The 24,452-nt window shown below is 38.1% G+C and overlaps 1 protein-coding gene and 1 pseudogene across 1 annotated transcript; both read right to left on the reverse strand.

Annotated features, from left to right (window-relative positions):
- Window positions 1–310: 310 nt before the first annotated feature.
- LOC120852897 (olfactory receptor 5H2-like) lies at window positions 311–1,240 on the reverse strand. The gene has a single exon (XM_040226374.1). The coding sequence runs from the start codon at window positions 1,238–1,240 to the stop codon at window positions 311–313; it is 930 nt and encodes a 309-aa protein (XP_040082308.1).
- A 17,919-nt stretch (window positions 1,241–19,159) lies between these two features.
- LOC120852905 lies at window positions 19,160–20,098 on the reverse strand (annotated as a pseudogene).
- Between the last annotated feature and the right edge of the window lie 4,354 nt (window positions 20,099–24,452).

Consider the following 24,452-nt stretch of genomic DNA (forward strand, 5'->3'; position numbering starts at 1 on the left):
ACATTACTATTTCAGTGCCTAATCATTTTATAAATCTACATTATAGAATACACAAGTATGTAAAATATTTTAACTTGTTTCCTGCTTCAATTATTCTAATGTGAGATGAAAATTGTTGAAAATTCCTTGTGCTTTTTGAACAGTATACAGGAATATCTTAAGGAGTATGTTAGTACTAACAACTTAACTCAAAACACTAGAGTAATTATAACTGCAAAAACCTTGAACCTTAACCCAATCTGAACCACATGTAATCTGCACAATTTTGTGACTATTTCAGCAAAAAGAAGAACTGATAATAGTACGACATCTAAACATTTCTCTTTAATACTTTTGTCAGTGAATCTATGACTTTCTTATTTCTCAGGCTGTAGATGATTGGATTTAACAAGGGAATTATGACAGTGTAAAATAGAGAATCCATCATATCTTGATCATCTGCCTGTGTGGATCCAGGGCGCACATACATGAAGAGAAGAGGCCCATAGTATAAAGAGACAGATAGGAGGTGGGCTCCACAGGTGGAGAAGGCCTTTCTTATGCCTTGTACAGACTTATTTTTCAAAATCGTAAGTAGAACAAGTGTATAAGAAACAAGAACAGTCATAATGCTAAGCACCTGTATTGACCCAGAGGAAATAAATACCATTAGGACATTAATTGAAGGGTCAATACAAGAAATCCTTAACAATGGCATGATGTCACAGTAAAAGTGATGTATTATGTTAGACTTACAGAAGGTTAACCTGAATAAAGCACCTACATGAATCATGGGATGAATAAGCCCTGCTACAAATGATGAGACTAACAGCTGGATGCATAGTTTGTTGGTCATAATCACTGGATACAGTAATGGTTTGCATATGGCCACATAGCGATCATATGCCATTGTTGCAAGTAAAAAGCATTCTGTGGTTCCACCAAATGCAAAGGAAAGAAATTGTAACATACATTCAGAGAGAGATATCATTTTACTCCTGGCATAAAAATTGACCAGCATCTTGGGGGTCACTGTGGATGATATCCAAGAATCCACAAAGGCTAAACTCCCAAGGAATAAGTACATGGGGATGTGAAGGTGAGGGTCATTGTAGATAAGATAAATTAGTCCAAGGTTTCCCACAGTGGTGATGAGGTATATCACCAAGAACAACAAGAATAAGGGGATTTGCCACTCCAGTTGATAGGGAAGTCCGGTGAGAACAAACATTGACAGCAGTGTGGCATTTTTAGTATCCATGCTCCCTGAAATGAAATGCAGTAAATGTAAGATATAAGTAGATGTAAATGAACCCATGGACTGTATCCCCCCGGGTTTTTTCATGGGGATTCTCCAGGTAAGAATACCTGGAGTGGGTGCAATACCCACCTCCAGGGGACCTTCCCAACTCAAGGATCGAACCTAGGTCTCCCACATTGCAGGTGGATTCTTTACTATCTGAGCCACCAGGGAAGCCCAAGCAGATGTAAGCTTTATAGAAAGACTATTAGGAGAAATAACTGAAACAAAGTCATACACTTATCAGAGTGCCTTAAATGTGTTTAGTACTAGCACACCCACTCCAGTATTCTTACTTGGGTAATCCCACAGAGGAGTCTGGCAGGCTACAATCCATGGGGTCACAAAGTGTTGGACATGATATAGCAACTAAACAACAACAACAAATAGCAATGGAAACTAATTTTGGAAATTGGTGTAGTGGAAAATGCAATTATTGCATTAAAAATGTGGGAGAATGAAAGGATTTAGAAAAAAGAAAAAGACTCTAAACATTAGTTAAATTTATGGAGATAACTGAATGTGTGAGGGACATTCTGTCTAGGATATGGATGAGATTCCAGGGAAAAGAAATTTGAGCTATTACAAAATGATTTGGATGCCATGTGAAAGATCTTGAACTTTGTCAGACAGCAGGCATGCACTGGGAACTTTTAATACAAGGAGCCACATTATCTTTTTTAAAATAAATATTTGGTAGTGTAGAAATACTCTGTAGGGAAGGGAAACTAGTGTCAGGAATACTAATTAGGGAGCTGATACTCTTATTGAATTGTTCTCAAATCAGAATACACATCAAAATTGGTGAAATATTTGTACAAAATACAGATTATGCAGTATTATTGTAAATGTATGTTCAAGAGGGCAAGAATGAAGCTCAACAATCTGCATTTTAAAAATTCCCTCCAGTTGATTCAAATTCATGTGAAGCTCTAGTCTCTCTGGTATAATTTACTACTAGCACACCCATTCCAGTATTCTTGTTTGGGAAATCCCACAGAGGAGCCTGGCGGGCTACAGTCTATGGGGTCACCCATGATGAGGAGGAAAAAAAGAAATAAATCAGAATGTAGAGTCACTAAGACTCAGTAACATAGATGTGAAGGAGGTGGTCAGTGAAGGAGAAAGGAGACAGTTGGATAGATGGTCATCACAAATTGAATTTGAGAATTCAGATGTTTGGGCTACTTTGTGGAGAAAGCATCTTCTGAATATCCAGGTGGGATAGCTTAGTAGTATGTTTGTTAGCACTTAATATAAAAAATGACTTTGGAGTATTTGGATAACTTATGAATGACCTAACCATTAGAAAGGAAAAAGGAAAAAGGAAAAGGAAAGGAAAAAATAAAAGGAGGATATAGAAAAAAAAAATTCAGCAACTTTTATTAAAGAAGTTTGAAATAGATACATATCATTTTAGATAGCTGAAAATGATTCTCTTTTCTACTACATGAGTCTTGGTATCAGGCAAGTCTACCACTTACTCTAGAAGTCAAAGGAGCCAGAAACTCACTTTTCCATCCCCTTGCAACTAGAGTAAGGGGACTTGATCTAGGTTTGAATAGTCAAACGTACTAACACTGGATTTGTAACATCGAGCGTGGAGCAAAGGGACAGGAAAAAATGAATTTGCGTTGCAAAGTCAGCCACGGCAGCCAGATCAAGACCCTAGGAAATGCCTCTTGCGTCTGCACCAGCTGCATTGTCAGCGTGAGCCATGGCTTCTACAATTCAGCAGCTGCAATAGGAGCTCCTACTGAGCAAGTGTGGAGATTTGATTTGGGCTGCTGTCTCACTGTATTGTTTTCTTTTGTTCCTACCCATTTATCAGCAGATTCCTCCAATCTCCCTGGAATTTCTATGCAATAGTCAATTTCCATTCAGCTAACTAATTTTCTGTTACAAACAAGTGCCCTAGCTTTAGCCAAAGAGAGATCAGTTCAGTTCAGTTCAGTTCAGTCAATCAGTCGTGTCCAACTCTTTGCGACCCCATGAATTGCAGCACCCCAGGCCTCCCTGTCCATCACCAACTCCCGGAGAGATAAGGGAGAGACCAAAAAGATACACTGAGCAGAGTAATCAGAGAAGTGGAAGGTAGAACTGGAGAGTTGAATGTTGTAAACATAAAGAGAAAAAAGACACAAGAACATAATGAAGTGCAACACTGATTGGCAAAATGAATGCTCCCGTAGAACAAGAGATGAACAATCATTGAATCTGGGAAATGAGAGATTTTTAGTGTCTTTAGTGAGAGGAGTTTCCAATTTATGATCGCGTTGAGGCCAGAGAATAGTGAGAAATGAACGGGAAGCATTGCACATAACATGAGGAGAATGTTTTTGAGTACACCAAGAAAAAAATGGATAACAATTATAATTTTTCTACTTCCTATAGACAATTTTTTTTTTCCTGTAGAGTATTTAAATACATATTTTCTAAAGTGTTTAGACACATATTTTCTCGACTTTCCCTGGTGGCTCAGATGGTAAAGAATCTGCCTGCAGTGCAGTAAACCTGGGTTCAATCCCTGGGTTGGGAAGATCCCCTGGAGAAGGGAATGGCAACCCACTGCAGTATTCTTGCCTGGAAAATTCCATGGACAGAGGAGCCTGGCAGTCTACAGTCCGTGGGATTGCAAAGAGTCAGACACAACTGAGGGACTAACACTTTCACTTTCTTTCACACTTTCTGAAGAGAGGAAGGTACCAAGATGAGAAAGAGGGTAGAAGTAGAAAGGAACAATTGGATGAGTTATTTAAAAAAACAAGTGGGGAAATATAAAAAGCATAACAGAGCCGCAGATAAAAAACTAGGAAAGACAAGACAATGAAGACAGGTAGTATCAGATAAACACCAAGAAGGAAATATGGGGAAAATTTGCAGGTAAATATTTGCCGTCATCCTGGTTTTCATTAAATGTTGTCAACACTGGGAATCTTTCTGTATTCTTTTTTTTCAAAATTCAAAGATTATCTTCCTAAGGAATTTGTGTGTGACCCAGAGAATTTAATTTTAAATTTTACCTTAGAAACTTTGACTGTTTTTAAATATATTAGCATTTCTGGAAAGTTCTTTCCATAATTAATTAAAAATTGATTTATATATTTTATTAGAGTGATTAGAGCTGATTTTCTCTAGAAATCCTGCTGTGTTTATTTGAGAGCACTTTCTTCTCCACCAGTTTTTCTAGTAAAATAAAATTGAGCCAAAGACTGGAGCCTAATTCAAGTAATATAAATAACCAATGCCAGTAATTCTAGTTGTCAAATGTATTTAATTTGGAATAGGCTCCCTTCCTTGCAATTCCAAATTAAATGATAATTAAAAATGCTCAATTCAATATGTGTGCGGGTCTTTATTAAGTATAAACTTGGAAGGAGCAATAAGGGAACATTTTATGCATATTTCTTATAATATATATTAAAATAATAAAAAAGTAGGTGAGAGAATAGAGAAATTAATATGTAAGTGACTTACCTTAAAAGTTTAGTCAGCAACTGTGATTAAGAAGAATGAAACTTTTAATCAGAATACCCAGAAAAATTTCTTATGTAGGAAACATGTGACCTATATTTAAAGCCAGTTTAAATTCTTTAAGATTCTAGTTCACCAAAATTTATGAAGTCTTTATAGTTATGTTAGAAAGATAATGAATTATCATTGAGGGAAAATTCAGTCTTACAGTTATTTTGCCTATCTAAATTTAGTCACAAAAATATGATATATAGATATTTCATTAATTGTTAATTTTTTCACCTGCTTTTTTGGCATCTAGTAAGTCAATTTAAAATTATAGATTTTACAGTATTCTGACTCTTTTACCTAAGAATAATATGCCTTACAGAAGTTATTTCTTTTTTACCCATACCTTGTGAGAAATTGTGGCGATCCTTTCAAAGAGGTAGTCTTTTTAAGTAGAAAATAATGCAGCATCACTGGAATGATTATGACACAGGCCAGGATTCCTTGCACATTCATTTCCCAAGGTCAGGAAAATTTTGTTTATGTAAATTAGCTTTGAACAGAAGAGTCAACCAATTAAATGAAAGTGTTCTTTTTAAACAGAAGAGGAAGGAATGAAGCACTAACATTTCCTAATATCATGCATTGATTCCCTTTAGGACAAAACTAAGTTGTTCCTCTGGGCATTATAGATTTGAACCTGTAGCAAAAGTCCAGGTTGTTCCACAGGGCATTACAGACTCTAAAATCATAAATATCAAGTCACTGTAGACAATTCTAGTTTTAACAACTGAAATTGTATTTTATGTCACTACCTTCCACAAGAGATGACACTTCTGGCATGTTTATACAAACTTCAATTCATCCACAAATTTTGATGCTCTCAGTGCTTTGATTAGTATGGTCTTTTCTGAGCTGATTATACATGAATTCAATGAGGACAAAATTCTAGACTACCTTTAGGAGCCAAGTACGAGAAAGTTGTCCTCAGGGTGCAAACTATAGCTCACATTCCAGATCTGCAAAGAACTCCCCACTTTACAGTGAAATTTTTGGAGAAAACTTTTACTAGACATAGGTCAGGGGAAGGAGCAAAGATAAAACAAAACAAAGGATCACAGTGGGAGGTGGCCTAGATCAGTGCCTCTCCAACCTTAGTCCCTGTGACTCTCCTGGTGATTTTCTGAAAGTGCATATTCTGTTTCAATAGGTCAGGGCTGGGTCCTGAGGGTCTTCATTTCTACCAAGGTGCTGCCTCTAGACATTTAGCATCCTCAGGGTTTTCCATCATTGGGAGGCCTAGCTTATCAGAGAACTAGATCATTAGTGAAGTTGGAGGTGGGGTAGGGGGGAATGGGAAAAAAAGGCAGATGGAGCTGACATGCAAAAGAGGAAAGCAAAGAAGAGCCAGAATGGACATGGCAGGCCAGCATGGGTTGAATCACAGCATGGAAGACTAGGCTGGGGACTTTTATCTTTATCTCAAAGGAAAACTACTGAGGGATTTTGAACAGGGTTGTCACATGTTCAGATTTGCCTCTAATTATTAACAGAGTACTTGGCATACAGAATTCATTTAGAAAAATAACACTATTTATGCCAAAAGAACATAATATGAAAATAGTAATATTGTACTTTGAAGAGCAGAAAAATCTTTAATCTCGACTTAGGACATGACTGGCAGCTAGTGAAAAAAAGAAGCATATATTTTGGTAGATTAATCAATCATAGTATTTCTTAGATTTGTGCCAGTGAAACCTTAAAAAGAGATGAAAAAATCATAGATAAAGGAGAAGTCACTGTGAGAACTCAGCAGTGTAAAAGGATGGAGTAAGCAGTATAATGTGTATTGATAGCCTCAATCTAACCCTCACCTGACTTAAACACACTGCCCTCTTCAATTTCATGTAATTACCTTTAAACTCTTTGTTGCCTAATAGTACAAAAGTCTGTATTGCTACTTCCAATAGGAATAGTCTTTTCAATTTTAGTTATTTTAATAGTTGGGTCATGGTATCTCATTGTGGTCTTCAGTTACATATCCTCAAGAACAATGATATGGAGTGTGTTTTTGTGTTCTTATTTGACATATATACATTTAGTTTAGTGACCTGTCTGTTTAAACTTTTTGTCCTTTTTAATGAAGCTATATGTTTTCTTATTATTAGGTTTTGAGAATTTTTTGTATATCCAGTATACAAGGCTTTTATCACATACATGATTTATAAATTTTTCTCTAGAGATTTTTATTTCTTTTCCTTCTACAAGATATCCCACTGGTCCATTATGCTGACGACCTAGGGAGCAAGAAATAACAACTGGTTTAGACTTATTGGCAGACATTTGCCTGTTAGAAGATGAGAAATAAACCCCCAAAATTTCAGGGTCCACTTAATTTAGTGAAATTCTTGAGATTCAGTTGTGTGGGTCATGGGGAATTATAACTTCATAGATATAGATACATTGTTGCATCTAGCCCATCCTGCAACCAAAAAGGAGACAGAACCCTTAGTAGGCTACTATGGATTTTAGAAGGAAAATTATCCTTATTGAGTACATTAAGACAACCACTTTATCAAGGGACCAGAAAAACTGCTTGATTTGGGCATGGCTCAGAACAGGCGAAAGATTTGCAAAAGACCTGGCCTTCTCTCCAAGCTGTGGTGCCACTTGGACCATATGATCCAGCAGAAACAGGTGCTTGAAGTGGTAGTGGAAGATAGGGATGCTCTTTGGAGCCTTTGGCAGGTCAAGATAAGTGCTAAACCTTAGGTTTGGAACAAAGCATTCAGATCTGTTGCAGATAAATACTCTCCATGGGAGGAAGCATAACTTCATGGCAAATAGATGGGGAAAAAATGGAAACAAGTAACAGACTTCATTTTCTTGGGCTCTAAAATCACTGCAGATGGTGATTGCAGCCATGAAATTAGAAGATGCTTGCTCCTTAGAAGAAAAGCTATGACAAACCTAGACAGTGTATTGAAAGCAGAGACATTACATTGCCAACAAAGGTCTGTATAGTAAATTTCATTCCAATTCAGTCACTCAGTCGTGTCTGACACTTTGTGACCCCTTGGACTGCAGAAGACCAGGCTTCCCTGTCCATCACCAACTCCCAGAGCTTGCTAAAACTCATGTCCATCAAGTCAGTGTTGGCATCCAACCATTTCATACTCTGTCATCCCTTTCTCCTCCTGACTTCAGTCTTTCCCAGAATCAGAGTCCTTTCCAATGAGTCAGTTCTTCACATCAGGTGGCCAAAGTATTGGAGTTTCAGCTTCATCATTGGTCCTTCCAATGAATATTCAGGAATGATTTCTTTTAGGACTGACTGGTTGGATCTCCTTGAAGTCCAAGGGACTCTTAAGAGTCTTTTCCAACACCACGATTCAAAGGCATCAATTCTTCGGTGCTCAACTTTCTTTATGGTCCAACTGTCACATCCATATATGACTACTGGAAAAATCATAGATATGATTAGGCAGAACTTGGTTGGCAAAGTATTCTCTGCTTTTTAATATACTGTCTAGGTTTGTCATAGCTTTTCATCCAAGGAGCAAATGTCTTTTAATTTCATGGCTGCAGTCACCATCTACAGTGATTTTGGAGCCCCCCCAAAATATAAAGCCTCTCACTGTTTCCATTGTTTCCCCATCTATTTGCCATGAAGTGATGGGACTGGATGCCATGATCTTAGCTTTTTGAATGCTGAATTTTAAGCCAATTTTTTCACTCTCCTCTTTCACTTTCATTAAGAGCCTCTTTAGTTCTTCTTCACTTTCTGCCATAATGGTGGTGTCATCTGTATATCTGAGGTTATTGATATTTCTCCCAGCAATCTTGATTCCAGCTTGTGTTTCATCCAGCCCAGTGTTTCTCATGATGCACTCTGCATATAAGTTAAATAAGCACAGTGACAATATATAGCCTTGAAGTACTCCTTTCCAAATTTGGAACCAATCCATTGTTTTATGTCCAGTTCTAACTGTTGCTTCTTGACCTGCATACAGATTTCTCAGGAGGCAGGTAAGATGATCTGGTATCCCCATCTCTTTCAGAATTTTCCACAGTTTATTGTGGTCCACACAAATGTTTTGGCATAGTCAATAACACAGAAGTAGATGTTTTTCTGGAACTCTCCTGCTTTTTCAAGGATCCAATAGATGTTGACAATTTGATCTCTGGTTCCTCTGCCTTTTCTAAATCCAGCTTGAACAAATGGAAGTCATTGTTCATATACTATTGAAACCTTGCTTGGAGAATTTGAGTGTTCCTTTGCTAATGTGAGAGATGAGTGCAACTGTGCATTAGTTTGAACATTCTTTGGCATTGCATTTTTTGGGATTGGAATGAAAACTGATCTTTTCCAGTCCTGTGGCCTCTGCTGAGTTTTCCAAATTTGCTGGCATGTTGAGTGCAGCTATTTAACAGCATCATCTTTTAAGATTTGAATTCCCTCAACTGGAATTCCATCACCTTCACTATATTTGTTTGTGGTGATGCTTCCTAAGGCCCACTTGACTTCGCATTCCAGGATGTCTAGCTCTAGGTGAGTGATCACACCACCATGATTATCTGGGTCATGAAGATCTTTTCTGTATAGTTCTGTATATTCTTACCACCTCTTCTTAATATCTTCTGCATCTTAGGTCCATACTGTTTTTGTCCTTTATTGTGCCCATCTTTGCATAAAATGTTCCTTTGATATCTCTAATTTTCTTGAAAAGAACTCTAGTCTTTCTCATTCTATTTTTTTCTATTTCTTTGAATTGATCACTGAAAAAGGCTTTCTTATCTCTCCTTCGTGTTCTTTGGAACTCTGCAATCAAATGGGTATATCTTTCCTTTTCTCTTTGCCTTTTGCTTCTCTTCTTTTCTCAGCTGTTTGCAAGGCCTCCTCAGATAACCATTTTGCCTTTTTGCATTTTGATTTCTTGAGGATGGTCTTGATCACTGCCTTCTGTACAATGTCATGATCCTCCATTCATAGTTCTTTAGGCACTCTGTCAGATATAATCCTTTGAATCTATTTGTAACTTCTACTGTATAATCATAAGGTTGATTTAGGTCATACCTGAATGGTCTAGTGGTTTTCCCTACTTTTTTCAATTTAAATCTGAATTTTGCAATAAGGAGTTAATGATCTGAGCCACAGTGAGATGCCAGTCTTGTTTTTGCTGACTGTATAGAGCTTCTCCATCTTTGGCTGCAAAGAATATAATCAATATGATTTTGGTATTAACCATCTGGTGATGTCATGTGTAGAGTTATCTCTTGTGTTGTTGGAAGAAGGTGTTTGCTATGACCAATGCAGTCTCTTGGCAAAACTCTAGTAACCTTTCCCCTGCTTCATTTTGTACTCACAGGCCAAATTTGCCTGTAACTCCCGATATCTCTTGACTTCCTACTTTTGCAGTCCAGTCCCCTATGATGAAAAGGACAGATTTTTTTGTGTGCTAGTTCTGGAAGATCTTGTAGGTCTTCATAGAACCATTGTATAGTCAAAACTATGGGTTTTCCAGTAGTCATGTACAGAATTGAGAGTTGGACCATAAAGAAGGCTCAGCGCCAAAGTATTGATTAAATGCTTTCAAAATTTAATGCTGGCGAAGGCTCTTAAGATTATCTTGGCCAGCAAGTTGATCAAACCAGTTAATCCTAAAAGAAATCAATCTTGAATATTCATTGGAAGGACTGATGCTGAAGTTGAAGCTCCAATACTTTGGGCACCTGATGTGAAGTGCTGACACATTAAAAAAGACCGTGATGCTGGGAAAGATCGAGGGCATGAGAAAAATGGAGTGACAGGGTGAGATGGTTGGATGGCATCATTAACTCAATGGACATGAGTTTGAACAAACTCCCGGAGACAGTGAAGGACAGGCAAACCTGGCGTGCTGCAGTCCATGTGGTTGCAAAGAGTTGGATGTAATGGAGCCAGTGAAGAGCAGCATGTGACGAACAGCTATTAGCCTGCCCTGTGCCCTATTAGGGGCTTCCCTGGTGTCTCAGACTGAATGCTTAACAACGGGTCATCAGTTTTACATGGCATCTGAGCTGCCTTTCCTGAATTGGGTGTTGTACGATTGCCAGGCCATTAAATTGGGAGTACACTCTCACATCATTATTAAATGCAAGTGGTATGTGCATGTTTTAGCCTGAGCAAGCCTTGAAGGTACCAGGAATGTCCATGAAGAAGCAACCCAAATGCCCACGGTTCCCAGCCTGCTGCACTGGATTCTCTATCCCAGCCTGCACTTGTGGCCTAATAGGAGGGTAGAGGTTGTCTATAATTAACAGAGGAATAGAAGACCTGGATCTGGTTTACCAGTGGTTCTGCATCATATGCAGACAACACCATCCCAAAGTGGACTACTCTAACACTATTCCCGCTCTGTGACTTCCCTGGCAGACAGTGTGATGGAATATCTTCCCAATGGACAGAACTTGGATACCTGATAGCTTACTTGCCTGTAAAGATAAATGGCCAGGTATGTGGTTATATAGTGGTTCATGGGCTTTAACCAATAGTTTGGCTGGATGGTAAGGGACTTTGAAGCAATAATAATGGAAAATTGATGGCAAGGATAGTTGAGAAAGAAGTATGTGGATATTTCCCTCTAAATGGGAAAAATCATAAAGATATTTGTGCCCGATGTGAATGCTCACTGAAGGGTGACTTCAGCAGTGGATGAATTTAATAATGAAGTGGACAGGATGACCCAGTCATGGATACCAGTCAACATTTTTCTTCAGCCACCCTGCTGCTGCAGCAGCTGCTGCTGCTAAGTCGTGTCAGTCGTGTCCAACTCTGTGCGACCCCATAGGCGGCAGCCCACCAGGCTCCCCCATCCCTGGGATTCTCCAGGCAAGAACACTGGAGCAGGTTGCCATTTCCTTCTCCAATGCACGAAAGTGAAAAGTGAAAGTGAAGTCACTCAGTCATGTCCCACTCTTAGCGACCCCATGGACTGCAGCCTACCAGGCTTCTCCATCCATGGGATTCTCCAGGCAAGAGTACTGGAGTGGGGTGCCATTGCTTTCTTCTCAGCCACCCTACCCTGGTCATCACCAAATGGACTCAAAGGGGACCATGGTGGCAGGAATAAAGTTTACCTGTGGGATCAGCAACATGGGCTTCTACTCACCATGGCCAGCCTGGCCATGGCCACATCTTAGTGCCCAGTCTGTCAGCAGAGACCAACAATGAGTCCTTGATAGTGTACTGTTTATCAAGGTGATCAGCTAGCTTCCTGGTGACAGATTGATTACACTGGACAATTTTCCATTGTGGAAAGGTCAAGGTTTTGTCCTTACTAGAATAGGTACTAACTCTAGGTACTGATATTCCTTCCCTGCAGACAAAGTGTTTCTGCCAAAACAACTCTTTGTGGACTTACAAGATTACTTATCTACTGCTCATCTTATTTCAACAGCAAATGAAATGTGGTGATGGCCCCATTACTATTGAGTTCCCTTGTTTTACCTGGTTCCCCTTCATTCTGAAGCTGTTAGATTGAGAGAATGTCAGAATGGCCTTTTATAACTCAGTTACAGTAATTCCTGGATGGACAGTACCATAGGTGATCAAGGTTCTTCAGAAGGCTGTGTGCTTTTAAAATCAGCATCTAATACATAGTACTGTTTCTCAGATAGCCAGGATTCATAGGTCAAAAATCAAGAAGTAGAAATGGAAATGGCACCACTCGGTATTACACCTAGAGATCCGCTAGACAACTAAACTTCATTTTCCAAGATATTATGCTCAGAGGTTGAGAGCCCTTATAGCCAGAGGGAAGAATATTTCCACCAGCACACGTAGCAGTGATTCCACTGCGTAGGATCTTAAGAGTGCTACTGGGCCACTTTGGGCTCCTCATTCCTCTGAATCATCAGGCAAGGAAGGCTAAGTCACCAGAAGTGACTGATTCTGACTTCCAAGGGAAATTGGACTACTGCTCCATAATGGGACTACTGCTCCAAAAGTGTGTCTGGAAAAAGAAAATCCCTCAGAGCATCTCTTAGAAGTACTAGTCTCTGAAACTTACTTCAGTGGCAAACTTCAACAAATGAAGCAACATGAACAGATCTAGAGATTGTCATTCTGAGTAAAGCAAGTCAGACAGAGAAAGACAATTATGATATCACTTATATGTAGAATTTTTTAAAAGCCTACAAATTAATTTATCTATAAAACAGAAATAGAGTTACAGATTTAGAAAACAAACTTATAGTTACTAGAGGATAAGAGGAAAGGGATAAATTGGAAGATTGGGATTGACACATACACACTACTATATGATATGAAACAGATAACTAATAAGGACCTACTGTATAGCACAGAGAACTCTATTCAATACTCTGTAATGACCTATATTGGAAAAGAATCTTAAAAGGAGTGGATATATGTATAACTAAGTCACTTTGCTATTCTGCAGACACTAATATAACATTGTAATCAGCTATTGTTATTGTTGTGTTGCTAAGTCATGTCCGACTCTTTTGCAACCCCATGGACTGTAGCCCACCAGGTTCCTCTGTCCACGGGATTTCCCAGCTAAGAATACTGGAGTAAGTTGCCATTTCCTTTTCTGAGGGATCTTCCCAACCCAGGGATTGAACCCTCATTTCCTGAATTTGCAGGTGACTTCTTTATAGCTGAGCCACCAGGGAAGCCCCCAATAATTTTTTTTTTTTTAATGGGGCAGAACTTCAAATTTTCTAGACTCTTTGAGAATGATGATTTGGGTCACCTTACCAGATAAAGAATAGTGACTAACTGCAGTACCTTATGAAAGTAAAGGGAAAATATATTTGAAAGTGGAAGAAGGTAGTTATAAATGCCATGAGTTCAGTTACAAAATGCCTTGAGTATTTCTTCCTTACTTTGATAAGAGTACATTATGATGTGTGTATGCTTGTGTACAACAAATGTCTTACTTTTCCTTACACTGTTATTCCCTTATCATAAGATGTATTGAGTAAATATCTTATGATTAATCATTGTCAATTTAACATCATTGTATTTGTTATCAGATATTAAAGAGTAAATATTTTCCCTCTTAGTGCCTTTTAAAATAATTTATTTACTTATTTTTGGCTGCACTGGGTCTTCGTTGCTGCAGGAGACTTTCTGGGCAGGCTTTCTCTAGTTGCGGCAAATAGAGACTACTCTTCCTTGAGGTACATGAGCTTTTTATTATGGTGACTTCTCTTGTTGTGCAGCTCAGGCACCAGAGTGCACTGGCTTCAGCAGTTGTGGGTCGCAGGCTCTAGAGCACAGGCTTAGTAGTTGTGGCACACAGGCTTAGTTGTCCCTTAGTTGGCATGTGGAATCTTCCTGAACAGGGATTGAACCCATGTCCCTTGCACTGGGGAGGCAGATTCTTAATCACAGGACTGCCAGGGAAGCCCCTTTTTGATGCATTTTTGATTGTACACAGCACAATTGCATCATCATTGGTAGAATTATGCCCTTACTGTTATCTTTACTTGAAGTTTAATTACAGTTTAAAAAAGTGTTTGTGGGTGCCAAGTTGACAGTGGGTACACTTGAAGATCTACAAGACTTCCTAGAACTAACACTGAAAAAAGATGTATGTCCTATTCATAGGGTATTGGAATGCAAAAGTAGGAAGTAAAGAGATACCTAGAGTAACAGACAGATTTGGCCTTGGAGTACAAAATGAAGCAAGGCAAAGACTAACAGAATTCTGCCAAGAGAATGCACTGATCATAACGAACATCCTTTTTCAACAACACAAGAGATTACTTTAAATATGGACATCATCAAATGGTCAATACTGAAATGAAATTGATTACATTCTTTGCAGCCAAAGATGGAGAAGCTATATACAAAATAGACCTGGAGCTTGTTTTAAAGAAAGTGGGGAAAACCACTAAGCCAGTCAGCTGCGACTTAAATCAAATTTACAGTGGAGGTGACAAATAGATTCAAGAGATTAGGTCTAGTAAACAGAGTGCCTGAAGAACTATGGACAGGGGTTCATAATATTGTACAGGAGTCAGTGAGCAAAGCCATCCCAAAGAAAAATGCAAGAAGCCAAAGTAGTTGTCTGAGGAAGCTTTACAAATAGCTGAGGAAATAAGAGAAGCCAAAAGCAAGGGATAAAGGGAAAGCTACACTCAACTAAATGCAGAGTGCCAGAGAATAGCAAGGAGGGACAAGAAGGCCTTCTTCAATGAACAATGCAAAGAAATAGAGGAAAACAACAGAATGGGAAAGACTAGAGATCTCGTCAAGAATATTGAAAATATCAAAGGAACATTTCATCTAAAAATGGGCACAATTAAGGACAGAAATGATAAAGACCTAATAGATGCAGAAGAGATCAAGAAGAGATGGCAAAAATATACAGAAAAGATCTTAATGACCCAGATAACCACAATGGTGTGGTCACTCACCCAGAGCCAGACATTCTGGAGTGTGAAGTCAAGTGGGCCTTAAGAATCACTGCTGCCAATAAAGCTAGTGGAGGTGACAGAATTCCAGCTATTTAAAATCCTAAGAGATGATACTATTAAAGTGCTGCACTTAATATGTCAGCAAATTTAAAACCCAGAAGCAGCCACAGTACTAGAAAAGGTCAGTCCTCATCCCAATTCCCAAGAAGGGCAGTACTAAAGAATGTTCAGACTACTGGACTATTATACTCATCTCCCATGCTGGTAAGGTTATGCTCAAAATCCTTCAAGCTAGGCTTCAGCATTTCATGAACTGAGAACTTTCACATGTCCAAGGTAGGTTTAGAAAAGGCCCAGGAACCAAATTGCCAACATGTGCTGGATCATAGAAAAGGAAGGGAATTCCAGAAAAACACACATGTAGGATCTTCCCAGACCAGAAATTGAACCGGTATCCCCTGAATTGCAAGGTGGAGTCTTAACCACTGGACAGCCTGGGAAGCCCTATTTGAACACTGTGTAGGATAATATTCTGAAACTTCCCAACAGCATAAGATATTGTAAAATGATGAGAAAAAAATGTTTATAAAGGTACATAAAGAGAGAGGAACCGTGGAGTCTTTTAAATCTCTAAGTTAAGAACATCAGTACAGCTCCATAATAAAGAGTATTTATGTTATATTATTAGCATCTCCAATGTGTAGTTTAATCCAATATAAGTAGTGTTCCAGACAACTGGATGAACTTAGCATTGTCATAAGCAATGTGATAGTTCATTGCATCTAAATACCATTAAATAATATATATGTAGTTTAATTTCATAGTTTCTTGAGCTTTACTCAAGTTCATACTTGACATCTTTTCCAACATGATACTGAAATGACATACATGATATACAAAAATGAAAAAAAATGTTTAATAGAAGTGAGAATGGGAAAACATCAGTGAGGAGATTTGGTGAATTTCTGGAGAGCATAAAATAGTTAAGATCTTTTTTGAAAGACACATCAGAAGAGTAGGATCTTTTTTAGACATGTTCAACAGAAGGCTACATAGGAAGCCTGAGTTTCTGAGAGACCCCTAGTGCCTTCTTCATACCCATCTAACCTAAAGAAGGACTTGACAGGTAAACCATGCTCACATACTCATAGCTTGTTGTCAACCTTTTCATTCAAACAAAAGGCCAATTAGGGAAACAAACCTTTATGATTATAAAACACATATATCATTTGCTTATATTAGCAGTGTAGTCTTTGGGTCATAACTGTGTGTGTATGAAAAAGCAAAACTTTAAATTACAGGAAAAAAATCAGAACAATGGGAATATTATATAGCAATGAAAATGACTGCATTATAGATATATGGAAATACATAGATTCCCTAGTGAAAAATAATGAAAGCATCATGACTGTTATCGTTTCATTTGCTTTCTGGGGTTTGGTGATGTCCCTCAAGAAGCAAAAGGAGAGCAGAAATCCTGTTCTAATCTTGTGATCTGCACCTCCAAAAATATGTAATAATGTTATTTGTTATAAATATTTATATGGTTTGTATCTTTAACCCAAATGTCTAACTAAAGAGCTTCACCCTGATATTTTGTCATACTCTATCACTGGGGCTGATCCTCTTTCTAAGAACAAGATTAATTCACTTTAGGTATGTGATGCTTGTGATCATCTTGAAAGAAACACATGAAGGTGCATTGACATAGAGTAGCCATCCCAGGCCTAGTAATCTCTGTGGGCTCATTGCAAGACTGAAAAGTAAGTGATGCATTCATACTTCATTTGAAATATTTGTGCTGTCAGAATCATTTCAAGTTTACATATATTGCATATTTATTTAGGACCTCATGTGTGTAAGCAACTGTGCTAATCATCACATAGGAATAAATGAGAGAATAGTGAGATTTCTAAACTGTAACCTAAAAATGGCTTATAGGCCCAAAATAAGAATTACAGTGTTATACATGGCCTAAGAGTATAAATAAACTATTCAATGTTTCAAAATGAGGGAGCATTCTTTTTCTCTTTGAGGTGTTCTGGAAATGTGTTGTGGAAAATATAACATTTAAGACAGACCTTGAAGGAAGGACTGTTACAATTTCAAATGAAGATAGACATACTTGGGGAGAATGTTCCAGTGGAGAGACCTGTATGAAAAAAAAAAAATGTACCTGAGAGGAAGATTTGTCCAGAAGAGTTTCAGTGATTCATTTTTGTTATAGCATTGGGGCCATTAGGAGAATAGCGGAAGAAGAGAATTTGGCGTTAAATCAAGATTTTTGGAGGGAAAGACCCCAAATAATGCCAACATGAACAAATGCAGGGTAAGTTATAGTTAAGGATAGATATGTTTATAAATCATGCAATGTGTTGGTACACATAAACAAATAAACATATACATATGCATATAGAGATTCCTAGATAGGTATTCAATATATATACATAATCTGGTAGCAATACAATTCATTAAAAATTATTGAAGAGAAATATTAATCAGAGTTCTTTTCATAACAAATAATCTGACAACGATGTTTGGAACATAACCAAGTAGTAGAAGTATCAAGAATGTTGAAAATGACAGATGTGAGTAGTTTTAGAGTGAGGGCATCAATGGTGTTAGTAGGAATGTGTATGGGATCAGTGGTGAGACTGGAAGGTCAGGGATATGCCTGAAGACGAATCACTTATTATTCTTACAGTATGGATTGTGACAAAAGCTAACATTTAAGGATCGTGGGGGCACAAATCATGCAAACTTTGGCTCATTTTCATGTCTTTCCCAGCTACTCATTGAACTCTGATAGATCATTTTAATGTTATTTGTACTTTGGTAATATGCACTTGAAGCCTCTTGTTAACAACACATTCTAATAATCTATACATATTACTTCTTTTTTCTGATTAGTTTCGTATTTCTTAAAGTTGTATGAAAGTTGAGACCATTTCCTTCCTATTCTGCCACTTCTTTTTTTCCTTTCTATGCCCATCCCAATTAAATCTTCAGTCTCATTGTTTAGCTTTCTCAATCAGTAAAGCTTTTCAGATTACCTTACAACATACCCCCACACTGGACAGAACCATTCAAGAGGAAAGATCGTGAGAGACACCCTCCCTCTTCTTGTTAGACATAGACACACACTGAGCTAAGAGCATACTCTTGCATTTGACCTGATTTTCCCTGCTTTAACTCCTTCTCATTTTTCATTTTTATTGACTACTCATTTCTGTTGCCTTTTTTGTGTGATTAGAGAGTTGCATGGCTTCCCAGGTGGCTCAGTGGTAAAGAACCTGCCTGCCAATGCAGAAGATGCAGGCTCTATCCTTGGGTTGGAAGATCCCGTGCAAGAGGAAATAGCAACCCACTCAGTATTCTTGCCTGGGAAATCCCAGAGGAGCCTGGTAGGCTACAATCCACAGGGTTGCAAACAGTGAGACACAATTGAACAACTGGGCACAACTGGAGCACAGAGAGTTGAAACTCTACAAAAAAGTGAAATTTACTATGTCCCACATAGAGTCAAATGGAATACTTTTCGATGGCTAGCAGAATTCCTGAAATTTGCCCACTGTTTATTCAAACACAGGCCTGTCACCACTGGGGAGTTTAAACATGATATGATTCTTATGCAGTTTCTTAATATCAAAGATATCATATTTCAATCCTTTTCAGAGTGAATATACTATCATAGCACTTAATGCATTTATGAAGACCTATTGAGAAGATATGTGCAGAATATTTTAATTTGTTTTCATCTTTAATTTTTTTGGTATAACATGAACACTTGATTAGAATTTTATCTACTTTTTTGAGTAACATGTACACAGAGCTTCAGATGCTTATTAGTACTCTCAGCTTAATTCTTTAAAACACTAGGGTAATAATGATAACTGCAAAAAAATTTGAACCCTGGTTAACAGTAGCAACATCTAATCTGCACAATTTATGACTATTTCAGTAAACAGTGAACTGATATGAGTATGAAATCTAAGCATTCTTCTTCAACACTTTTGCCAGTGAATCTATGACTTTATTTCTCAAGCTATAGATAATTGGATTTAAGAAAGGAACTAGGATCATGTAAAACAGAGAGTACATCATATTTTGATCATCTGCTTGTGCCGGCCTAGGGTGTATATACATGACGAGAAGAGGCCCATAGTATAAATAAACAGATAGGAGGTGGGCCCCACAGGTGGAGAAGGCCTTATATATGCCTTGTACCAACTTCTTTTTTAAGACTGTAAAAAGAATAAATGTATAAGAGATGAGAACAGTAAGAATGCTGAACACCTGTATTGACCAAAAGAAAATAAATAACATCAGAAAATTAATGGAAGGGTCAGTACAGGAAATCTTAAAGAGTGGTACAAATTCACAGTAAAAGGGATGTATTATATTAGAATTACAGAAGGTCAATCTTAATAAAAGTTATATTATGAAGTATGGCATGGAAAAGGCCACCTAAAAATGATGAAACTAATAGCTGAATGCATAGTTTATTGGTCATAATAACTGGATAAAGTAATGGTTTGCAAATGGCCACATAGCAATCATATGCCATTGTTGCCAGCAAACAGCATTCGGTGGTTATGCTGGTTCCAAAGGAAAAAAAAATGTATCTTACATTCAGTGAGAGACATCATTTTGTCCTTTGCAAAGAAACTGACCAGCAACTGGGGTGTCACTGTGGATGATATCCAGGCATCCACCAAGGCCAAATTCTCAAGAAATAAGTACATGGGGACGTGAAGGTGAGGCTCATTGCAGATGAGAGCAATGAGGCCAAGATTTCCCATAATGGTGAGGAGATATATCACCAAGAACAGAAAAAAACAGGGGAATTTGCCCTTCTGGCTGATATGTGAGTCCTGTGACAATGAATTCTGTCAGCAACGTTGCATTTTCCTTTTCCATGTCCTCACTGGGTATTACCTGAAATGAAATGGAGTAAACCAGAAATAAAGACACAAAGAATTTTCAACATGAGTAAATGGGAATGAGAGTTGAAATAAACCATGCATATCAGAATGCCCTCAATTTTATTTTCTATAATAGATGAGATCTATTTGGATGAAGTATGCCTGCATGTGTGCTAAGTCACTTCAGTCGTGTCTGACTCTTTGCGACCCTGTGGACTGTAGCCCACCAGGCTCCTCTGTGCATGGGACTCTCCAGGCAAGAATACCGGCGTGGCTTGCCATCTCCTCCTCCAGGGGATCTTCCCGAACTGGGGATTGAACCTGCCCTCATGTCTCCTGCACTGGCAAGCAGGTTCTTTACCACTAGCCACCTAGCCCTGGGTAAAATGACTTTGAGAGGAGAGTGAAGAGAATGCAAAAGAATTCACAATGTAGAATCACCACTTTGGTGATATATTTGATGTGAAGGGGGTGGTCAGTGAAGAACAGAGGAGTCATTTAGTTGACTGGATAGATTTTCATTAAAAATTGATTGATAACTCATCAATCATATAACTCATATGCAGTCTGTTCCATTGTTCTATATGTCTGTTTTTGTGCCCCAAACATTTGCTTACTGTAGCTTTATCATATAGTCTGAAGTATAGAAGGGTTTATATATATATATATATATATATATATATATATATATTCAAGCTTTGTTGTTATTTTTTCCCAAGACAAATTTGGCAATCTGGGGTCTCGTTGTTCCATATAAATTTCAGGTTATTTGTTCTATCTGTGAAAAGTATCCTGGACATTTTGATAGGGATTGCGTTAAAGGCACTGATTGCTTTGTGTACTATGGCCACTTTAGCATAATTAATTCTCCCAATCCAAGAGCATGAGATATCTTTCCAATTCTTTAAGTCATTTTCAGTTTTATTTATCAGTGTTTTAAAGTTTTGTATATAGGTCTTTCACTTGCTTGGTTAAGTTTATTCCTAGTTATTTTTTGATGCAGTTTTAAATGGAATTGTTTTCTATTTTCTTTTTCTGATATTTCATTGTTAGTGTAAAGAAATGCAACCGATTTCTGTATAGTAATCTTATATCCTGATACCTTGCTGAATTAATTTACTGGTTCTAATAGGTTTTGCGTGGAGTCTTGGAACTTCTCTATAGAGAGTGTTATCTCATCTGCAAATAGTGACAGTCTCACATTTCCCTTTCCAATGTGAGTACCTTTCATTTCTTTTTCTTGTCTTGTTTCTGTGACTAAGACTTCCAATACGATATTGAATAGAAATGGTGAGAGTGAGCATCTTTGTTTCTTTCCTAAATTTCAGCTCTTCATTATAACACTCCATTGAGTATTATATTGGCTGTGGGTTTGTTGTAAATGGGTTTTTGTATATTGAGATATGTTCCCTCTATATCTACTTTGGTGATAGTTTATTCCTAAATGGATGTTGAATTTTATCAAATGTTTTTTTCTAAATCTACTGAGATGATCATGTGTTTTTTTTCTTTCCTTTTGTTGATATGGTGTTTATTGATTTGCGTATGTTGAATCATCTTTGACCCTGGAATGAATCCAGCCTCATTACGGTGTATGATACTTTTGGGTAGTGTTGAATTTGATTTGCATCTACATCCTTCAAAGTTATTGCACAGTAATATTATTTTTTAATAATGTCTTTGGTTTTGGTATCAAGGTGATGGTGGTAAACATTAACAGAATAAATTTGGGAATGTTTTCTCACTTTCTGTCTTTTGAAATAAGTTCTTTGTATGCTTGGTAAAACTTTTTAGTGAAGCTGTTCATTCCTGGATTTTGTCTGCAGGAAGTATTTGACTATTTTTCTCCTGTTCTGCCATTTCTCTCTTATTCTCTATGTCTATCCAATTTAAATTATCAGTCTAATCTGTTAGCTTTCTGAATTAGTGAAGTTTCTCAGGTTGATCTATAACATACAGACACACCTAGAAAGGACATATAGAAGAATCATCCACAGTTAAGAGGCAACTCACCTCTTTCCTTTTCTCTAAGAAACATATTAAGGTAAGAGGATCTCTTAACAGTGTAGCTCTGTCTTCATTGTCTTAACTCCCGTACCATTTTTCCTCATTGCTTTCTCATTTCTCTTTATTTCTCTGTGTGGTATGGAGTTTATCCCCAAAAGAAGTGAAATTTACCATACCTCAGATAATGTGGAATAATAGGACTTTTGATTGCTAGCAAAATTCCTGGGAATTACTTCTGTTCACTCCAAACACAAACCCGCCTCCATACGGAGTTAAATTTGATATGAGTTTCCAGGCTACATGGCTGTAGAAATAGCAAAGATATCATAATCAAGTCCTGTTCACAGGGCCTGCACTATTTTACAACTGAATGTATTTATAGAGCCACAATGAACAACATATAAGCCTGTAAAATTTTTTCATTCTTGTTTTCTGCTCTAATTTTTTAGGCATGACATAAATAATTAAAATATGAAGCTGTTTAAAGAAACTTATTAGATACTAACATCTTGTATGCTTAGTCAATGCTATGGTTTTTCCAGTGGTCATGTGTGGATGTGAGAGTTGGACTGCAAATAAAGCTGAGTGCAGAAGAATTGATGCTTTTGAACTGTGGTGTTGGAGAAGACTCTTGAGAGTCCGTTGGACTGCAAGGAGATCCATCCAGTCCATCCTAAAGCAGATCAGTCCTGGGTGTTCATTGGAAGGGCTGATGTTGAAGATGAAACTCCAATACTTTGGCCACCTGATGCGAAGAGCTGACTCATTGGAAAAGACCCTGATGCTGGGAAAGATTGAGGGCAGGAAAAGAAGGAGATGACAGAGGATGAGATGGTTGGATGGCATCACCAACTCAATGGACATGGGTTTGGGTGAACTCTGGGAGTTGGTGATGGACAGGGAGGCCTGGCGTGTTGCGGTTCATGGGGTTGCAAAGTCTGACACGACTGAGCGACTGAATTGAACTGAACTGAACTGATGCTTAGTTGCTGAGTCGTGTTTGACTTCTTGAGACTGCATTGACTGTAGCCTGCTGGGGTCCAGCCCCGGTGGATCCAGGGTGATTCGAAGGGGAGACGGAGTAGGCGAGGAAAAAACTTATTTATTTATTAATATAAGATTAGATTAGGAAGAAATAGTGTAGTTGGAAAATTAAGTGGAGAAAAGAGGCTGAATAACTCGGTTTACGTGGAAAGCCAATAAAGTTCCAGACAAGCAGCTTGCACCATCTACGTTAGGCCACCGGTGTCCGTTTGAATATAGGAGAGTGCCCTGCCTTGGGCTCTCTCTCTTACGGATCTTAGAAGCCGGGACAAGTAAGTAGACATGGCGAGCCTCCATGCCCAAGATGGGAATTCAGCCTGAAATTAGAGTAAAGAGGAGACACGGGGGAAACCAGTCCTTCCAATGAGTGGCCCAGCCTCTATTGTCTAGAAAGGCCTTTTATACCTTTTTGATTGTACATAGAGATCAATGGGTAATGCAAAGTTATGCAGCATTAGCAGCGCAGACTCTTATCAAAACCAGGCTTTTCTCTCTGCATACCTAATTGTATACACAAGTCTTAGGTGATTTACATCATCTTCTGGCCAAAAGGGCCAATTAACATTTTACAGCCTTTTTTCTGATAAGGGTTTGTCAACCAGAAGACTTATTTGTGTTGTTCTTCTCAAAGTCTGGTGCCACTCTCAGAAAACACTAAATAAAGTTACATTCTTACATAGCAAAGATACAGCAATTTATAACAAGTAAAAAGAGTACAGTGATTTGTAACAAAAGAAAAGTAATTAACTCAAAAGTCTAGTGTTGCTAACATCAAAACTACTATATATCCTTTTTTATATCCCATTTACATTGATTAACATCCTCCCAGGTGCCTAAAAGATAAAGAATATGGAGGCCTGGCAGCACTCATTGAGTCAACAGTGAAATCCTGTCACCAATATGATTTTTGGCTCTTTAGAAAAGGCTCTGTATCTTTAAAATTCTTTAAGCTTTGTGCCTCTCGCGGTTGGGGGGCTGTAAGCAAATTCACAAGCTGTAAGAGGTCGCGGGAACCTGTTAGGCAAGCTAGAGAGCTATCAGAGGGGGTTTAACTGAAACATCCCTTTCAAATGCAGAAGACTAAAGCCCTGAGTTAACTTTTTCCAGAGAGTGTCAGAAAAGTGAAAAAGCAGAGTACAAAGGCTGGCAGATTTTTGGTTTTGGGGGTACATGCCTGGGAAATACCAGGGGGACACCCTGAGATTTGACTCGCCTTGCCCATCAAATCTCTGCTGCATGACCTTGTCACAGGTGGGACTCCTCACGCTGGCTTCCAGCAGTAGCCCACCAGGCTCCTCTGTCTATGG

This window comes from Oryx dammah, unplaced genomic scaffold (genome assembly GCF_014754425.2).
Source record: "Oryx dammah isolate SB20612 unplaced genomic scaffold, SCBI_Odam_1.1 HiC_scaffold_2, whole genome shotgun sequence".
NCBI lineage: Eukaryota > Metazoa > Chordata > Mammalia > Artiodactyla > Bovidae > Oryx > Oryx dammah.